Raw genomic sequence first — 7192 nt, 5'->3', positions numbered from 1 at the left:
ATACCAGCTTGAGGGACTGAACTGGTTGCGTTTTTCTTGGGCTCAGGGCACAGACACCATCCTGGCTGACGAGATGGGTCTCGGAAAGACAGTTCAGACTGCTGTCTTCCTCTACTCGCTCTACAAAGAGGTGTGTTTCTAAAAAATATTTTAGTTAGTTAGTTAGTTAGTTTTATTTAAAGTTTGACATGACAGGATATTGCAGCACAAAACCCTGAAATGTGTCAAACATACACATACTCCAAGACAATCATTACTTAATATAAAACGAATAAAAGATAGCTGATATACAAGCATTAAAAAAAAAAAAATATATATATATATATATATACAACTAACACAGATTCACAGAAAAGACATCCTAATCAAGGACCTGTAAGTTATCCATACAACAATTTTAGAGCACGGGGAATAAAGGAGAGTTCATGACGTTTAGTTTTACTCCTGGGTACAACAAATGTCTTGTGTACATTTTGTAAGTGCACTACCACTCAAAAGTTTTGGGTCAGTAAGATTTTTTTAATAAGTCTTTTGTACTCATCAAGTCTGCATTTGTATGATAAAAAATAAAGTAAAAACTATTATTTAAAATACAAGTTAAAATTTTCAGCAGCCATTACTTGAAGTCTTCACTGTTTCATGATTCTTCAACAATCATTGTGATATGCTGATTTGGTGATCATGAAACAGTTTTTATTATTATCAGTGCTAAAAATAGTTGTGCTGCAAGGATTATTTGATGAATAGTAAATTCAAAAGTACAGCATTTATTTACAGTAGAAATCTTTTGTAATAATTTAAAGTTTTTTTCTGTGACTTTTGATCAATTTAATGGATCGTTGCTGAATAAAAGTATTAAATTCTTTCTAACAAAAAAATCTTACTGACCTCAAACTTTTGAACGGGAGTGTGTAATTCCATTCTCTTGTCTTATTTTAGTTTGATTAATTGATTTTACAGTAATAAATGGTCTCTAGGAAGACATGTTCATCATAAAAGCTATTGTTTATAATGTGGCATTGAAGATTATAATACAGTACATTTGGTAATGGTCTCTCTAAGGGTCATTCGAAGGGGCCGTTCCTGGTCAGTGCCCCTCTGTCCACCATCATTAACTGGGAGAGGGAGTTTGAGATGTGGGCCCCAGACATATATGTGGTCACTTATGTGGGTGATAAAGACAGTCGAGCTGTCATACGAGAAAATGAATTCTCCTTTGAGGACAACGCCATCCGCGGTGGGAAGAAGGCCTCCAAAATGAAGGTATGAAACCCAGAGGAAAGGAGGTTTGGACGGGTAGAGTTGATACAGTAGCTTATAATCAGAGGGAACTAGTAACTATATTGCTAAACATAGGTTTATGTAAATTACTGCCACATCTGCTTTGTGGTTTGATGATATGCTTGTTTGTCTTTACCTGTTTACGGTGTGTGGTTCCTGAATCCCTCTTCATCTGTGCAGAAAGAGGCTTCTGTGAAGTTCCATGTGCTTTTGACCTCTTATGAGCTGATCACAATCGATCAAGCCATCCTGGGCTCCATCGACTGGGCTTGTCTTGTAGTAGACGAAGCCCATAGACTGAAAAATAACCAATCAAAGGTAAGCTCCATGTGTCAGATGAGTGACACACCAAAATATCTACTTGTTCATCCATAAATCAAAATTCTGTCATCATCTGTCATCACCCTCCTGTTGTTCCAAACCTGTATGACTTTATTTCGTAAGACACAAAATAAGAAATATTGATGAATGAAGTGGTTGTTGTTTCATTCCAAATGTTGTCTAAATAATTCATTCATTCATTCTGACTGATCCTGTTTTTTTCTCTGAACCAGTTTGCATGATTCATTCACAAATCTGACTGATTTGGTTCTTTAGTTCAGCTCACTCACTCAAATGATCCGATATCAGCCATTATCTGCCCCACTAGAGGTTATAACTTATTTACATTTAGCTTTTTTCCACACATAAAGCTATCGAATGAATTCAGAAGATTTGAAAAATAGTGCAGAGCTTGTGGAGTACTTTTATGGTGCTTTTGCATCCTTTATGGAGAAAGTCATACAGATTTGGAGCAACATGAAAATGAATAGATGATGACAGAAGTTTGATTTCTGAGAGATCTATTCCTTTAATATTATGATAAACTAGTATTTGACATAAAACTAACACAATCTCTCTCTTGTTTTATCTCTCTCAGTTCTTTCGTGTGTTGAATAACTACCCTCTTCAGCATAAGCTGCTGTTGACAGGCACACCTTTACAGAACAACCTGGAGGAGCTCTTCCATCTGCTCAACTTCCTCACGCCCGAGAGATTCAAGTAAGTGTGTGTGTTCTTGATAGGTGAATGCGATGAGGATGTTTGTGTGCCCTCAGTTTTTTTTTTTTTTTTGCTGTTGTTCAGTACTAAATGTGTGTGTTTCAGTAATCTGGAAGGTTTCCTGGAAGAATTTGCTGACATAGCTAAAGAGGACCAAATTAAGAAACTGCACGACATGTTGGGTCCACACATGCTCAGAAGACTCAAAGCTGATGTCTTCAAACACATGCCCTCAAAAACTGAACTCATTGTGCGAGTGGAACTCAGCCCCATGCAAAAGTATGAAACATGTTCAGTGTTTGTCAGTGTTCTGCTAAATATTCAGTACATGCATCCCTCATTTGTGCCACCTGCTGGACACCCTCTATGTTATTTACAGCATGATTCTTTTAACTGTATGATTGACAGATTGATGATTCTGATTATTCCGAGTGTGTATGTATGAATTACAGTTGTATGGGCCTGTTCTGTTTTTCTGGAACAGGAAATACTACAAGTACATCTTGACACGCAACTTTGAAGCTCTGAACACTCGTGGAGGAGGAAACCAGGTGTCTCTGCTCAATGTGGTTATGGACCTAAAGAAGTGCTGTAACCACCCCTACCTCTTCCCAACAGCTGCTAATGTGAGCTTCCACTCACTCACTTTCAAATAGGACAGTACCATTTTACAGTAGAAATGGGGGAACTTACAGTTCTTAGGTTTTGAATGAATAACAGCAGTACTTTCAACTGATTGTTATGGGTCTGATTTCGCAGGAAGCCCCTAAAATTCCCAATGGCATGTATGATGGCAGTGCCCTGACAAAGGCTTCTGGGAAACTGATGCTTCTGTGTAAGATGCTGAAAAAACTAAAGGAGGGTGGACATAGAGTGCTTATATTCTCACAGGTATACACAAATACCATACACAGAATACAGATATACTTATCTATATACTCAAGTAGACTTAAACATTGTGTATGGATGTAGATGACAAAGATGTTGGATTTGCTGGAAGACTTTCTGGAGAATGATGGGTACAAGTATGAAAGGATAGATGGAGGAGTGACTGGAGGGATGAGGCAGGAGGCCATCGATAGATTCAATGGTGAGGGGAAGAATGTCACCCATTTCCATGAAATAGCAGCATCATAATGGATGTTTTGTTTTGACAAAATCCTTCTCTTTCTTCTCACTGCAGCTCCTGGTGCTCCTCAGTTTGTTTTCCTTTTGTCCACCAGAGCAGGGGGTTTGGGCATCAATTTGGCAACCGCTGACACTGTCATCATCTACGACTCTGACTGGAACCCACACAACGACATCCAGGTAGAGGCGACGTAAAATACCTGATGCTAAAACTGTCAAACACCTGCATCTCTGTGAGAGAGTCTGTGTGGGTGAACTCTATCTGATGCTGTTTCTCTCCTGTTGTCTTTCTCAGGCATTTAGCAGGGCTCATCGTATTGGTCAGAATAAGAAGGTGATGATCTATCGATTTGTCACTAAAGCATCCGTGGAGGAGAGAATTACACAGGTGAGATAGAAAACAGTAGTTTAAAACTATTTACAACCCAGGCAAATGCAAAACTATGTTGAAAAAACAGTTAAAAAAAACAATCAAACACTAGCACTTGCAAAAATCATCTCATGACCCTTGTGTCTCAGGTGGCAAAGAAGAAGATGATGTTGACTCACCTGGTGGTGCGGCCTGGTCTGGGCTCCAAGGCTGGATCCATGTCCAAACAAGAATTGGATGACATCTTGAAGTTTGGCACAGAACAGCTTTTCAAAGTCGAGCTTGGAGAAGGTAATACTGTTTCAGGGAATGCTTCATCTTCTGAACATAATATTTATTTGAGATCAGAAAATAAAACATTTGAGAGAATAATAATGACATTTAAATGCAGTACAACTTTGTAACACATGTACAGCTTTTAGTTAAGGGTTTGTATGTGATGTGTTTTGTGTATCAGCCACTATCGCATAAACTACGGAAAAGGCTTCAAACATAAGCTGCTGTGGTGCAGATGTGAAGTTCTGCTTTCAGTTGAAGATTATTTAGAGCTGTAAACTACACATGACCTTGCTGAGCACTGATGTTAATAAGCCGAGTTTTGTTCTGATGCTGCAGTAGGGTTTTTTGTTTTGTTTTCTGGCTTTTGAAATATATTGCTAAAAAATGTTTTTCATGGTGGCCCAGAGAAAATGTAGTAAAGTATAAAAAAAAAAAGTACAAATCTGACATACTGACCTGACTGTGACCAAAAAAAGAAAAAAATCTTATTCCTGAGGCCTGGGCTATCACCTGCCCACTGGCCTCGCTCTCTTTAAATGAGTCTTATGTTGTATTTTTATCTACCATCTCTCTTTGTCTCTCTCCCTCAAAATTAGAGTCAGGAAAGCTTTATAAACATGATTAAAATACAGATTACTGCCAATGCATATGAAGAACTTCTAGTACTAGACAATACAGAAAATAAATAAGGTGAATACGTTAATACAGAAATTAATGGAAAAAAATCTGCACAATAGATGAAAGGGACAAAGTAAAAACTAAAATCAATTCTAAATCAAAGAAATCTGCCCTCCAGGTGACAATAAGGAGGAAGACAGCAGTGTGATCCACTATGATGACAAGGCGATTGATCGGTTGTTGGATCGAAACCAAGATGCAACAGAGGACACAGAGCTGCAAAGTATGAATGAATACCTCAGCTCTTTTAAAGTGGCCCAGTATGTGGTCAAAGATGAGGAAGAGGAGGTGAGTTTGTGTGGGATTGTGACTGTGTGTGGTTTGTTTGTGTCTTATGAATGCACTGTATATGTATATCATATGGTGTGTCTCTGTCAGGAGGAGGATGTGGATAGAGAGATCATTAAGCAGGAAGAGAGTGTAGATCCTGATTACTGGGAGAAACTGTTGCGCCATCATTATGAGCAGCAGCAGGAAGATCTCGCTCGTCACCTGGGCAAAGGCAAACGGCCACGCAAACCCGTAAACTACAACGACTGCTCACAGGAGGACAGAGGTAGTAGACGGGGTACAGACGCACTTTTATCTCTTTTTTTACTACTCTTTCCCTGTACGTTTGTGGATGTTGTTATGGATGAAGACACACTTTGTGGTGTGATCTCAGGTCTGTTGTTGTGTTATGTCTGTACATATTTTCATCGGAAATTAATGTTTTTTGTTTAAAATAATGCATTTATATTTATAAGTTATTACATTTACAATCTATTAATAATTTAATTTATGGTGGTGGTTGTTTAGATGTACATTACCAGTCAAAAGTTTGGACACACCTAAACATTCTTTATTATTAACTTCTATAAAACTAAACAGAAACATGGGAATTATGTTGTATATTATGTACTAGAAAATGTTAATCAAAGCAAAACTTTTATATGCCAAAAATATAGTAATTTAAAAAATATATATTTATTCAGTTTAATTTATTTAATTAAATTAAATTTGAATTTAATAATAAGTTAGACACTGTATATGAATAAAATATAAGAAGAAGAAGAAATCATAGCATTTAGACATATGTTTTTAGATTAAAAGGTTTTTAAGATTATGAGAAACAAATTCAGTCCAGTGTGTCCAAAAGTTTGACCCTTTTGTTTTAGGTGTTCTCATGAATCCTTGTTGTATTGTCCCCTTAAATTAAATATTTTCTTGCCAAGAGAACTCAAGAGCTCAGTAATATATTGCCTCACTCATTTGTGTTCCCAGACTGGCAGGATGATCAGTCTGATAACCAATCCGATTACTCTGTGGCTTCAGAGGAGGGTGATGAGGACTTTGATGAGCGGTCTGAAGGTGAGGAACAAAGCTAAACCATCCTTAAACCATCTGAATAAGCAGTTATTATATATTTGTATTTACATGATCCTCTTTTTTTCTGTTTTTAGCTAACTCCCGAAGACCAAGTCGCAAGGGCTTGAGGAATGATAAAGATAAACCACTGCCCCCCCTACTGGCCAGAGTGGGAGGAAACATTGAGGTTCAACTTCAGTTAACCTTCAGCTTGTTTCAGCTATCCCCTTCACATACTCGGTGATAGTTAACCTCTCTCTCCTCATTAGGTTTTGGGCTTCAATGCTCGACAAAGGAAGGCTTTCCTGAATGCAGTGATGCGTTATGGGATGCCTCCCCAGGATGCCTTCACCACCCAGTGGCTTGTTAGAGACCTGCGAGGCAAATCAGAGAAGGAGTTCAAGTAAGTCGGACTGTCCTTAGAGGAGTTCTTGTTTTTACCTCATTTACTTGAGGACTCTCTCTCTCTGTCTCAGGGCATATGTGTCCCTCTTTATGCGTCACCTATGTGAGCCAGGTGCAGATGGGGCAGAAACATTTGCTGATGGCGTTCCACGGGAAGGACTGTCACGACAACATGTTCTCACGCGTATAGGTGTAATGTCACTGATCCGCAAGAAGGTGTGTGTGAGGTTATGCTTGCTAGTGTTTTAGTGGTTAGGAGTGAGCTATTGGTGAATGTCAGTGGTGTTGTTATATGTTTGACTGTTTTAAATTCTTACAGGTGCAGGAGTTTGAGCATGTCAATGGTCAATGGTCAATGCCCTGGATGAAAGAACTGGAGGAAAGCAAAAGAGCGGCAGCCATCGCAGCAGGAGAAGATCCAAAAACGCCCTCTACTGGAACGCCTGCAGATACCCAGCCCAACACACCAACACCAGGTACACACCAAGGTTATTATAGTTTTGAATTTTTAAATTAGTTTTATTTTAATATCGTTTTCAAATTTGCAATACAATTCAGTTTAGTTTTTATTAGTTTCATTAATATTGTTGTTAGTTTTAGTTTAGTTTTTATTTTGTGAACACATTTTTATATAGTTTTAGTTTCAGTTTTAATTAAAGTTTA

The 7192-nt window shown here is 38.1% G+C and overlaps 1 protein-coding gene across 5 annotated transcripts in view; it reads left to right on the top strand.

The window, feature by feature from the left end:
- LOC107724784 (chromodomain-helicase-DNA-binding protein 4-like) overlaps positions 1-7192 on the top strand; it is a 27305-nt gene that overhangs the window by 12680 nt on the left and 7433 nt on the right. For 3 of the 5 annotated variants that reach the window (XM_016533819.1, XM_016533816.1, XM_016533820.1), the window contains exons 16-32: positions 1063-1263; positions 1462-1599; positions 2201-2322; positions 2428-2601; positions 2807-2948; positions 3082-3213; positions 3295-3412; positions 3506-3630; positions 3746-3838; positions 3970-4111; positions 4896-5065; positions 5156-5345; positions 6041-6127; positions 6220-6311; positions 6394-6527; positions 6601-6745; positions 6849-7005. In XM_016533819.1, the coding sequence (XP_016389305.1) occupies positions 1063-1263; positions 1462-1599; positions 2201-2322; positions 2428-2601; positions 2807-2948; positions 3082-3213; positions 3295-3412; positions 3506-3630; positions 3746-3838; positions 3970-4111; positions 4896-5065; positions 5156-5345; positions 6041-6127; positions 6220-6311; positions 6394-6527; positions 6601-6745; positions 6849-7005 (2362 nt within the window). Of the gene's footprint in view, positions 1-24; positions 131-1062; positions 1264-1461; positions 1600-2200; positions 2323-2427; positions 2602-2806; positions 2949-3081; positions 3214-3294; positions 3413-3505; positions 3631-3745; positions 3839-3969; positions 4112-4895; positions 5066-5155; positions 5346-6040; positions 6128-6219; positions 6312-6393; positions 6528-6600; positions 6746-6848; positions 7006-7192 lie in introns of all 5 variants that reach the window. The other 2 variants (XM_016533817.1, XM_016533821.1) reach the window with 2 other exon arrangements.

This window comes from Sinocyclocheilus rhinocerous, unplaced genomic scaffold, assembly GCF_001515625.1.
Source record: "Sinocyclocheilus rhinocerous isolate Xijiao unplaced genomic scaffold, SAMN03320098_v1.1 scaffold1717, whole genome shotgun sequence".
Classification (NCBI taxonomy): domain Eukaryota; kingdom Metazoa; phylum Chordata; class Actinopteri; order Cypriniformes; family Cyprinidae; genus Sinocyclocheilus; species Sinocyclocheilus rhinocerous.
Note: the sequence above shows the minus strand (reverse complement) of the source record. Positions and strands in the feature narration are given on the sequence as shown.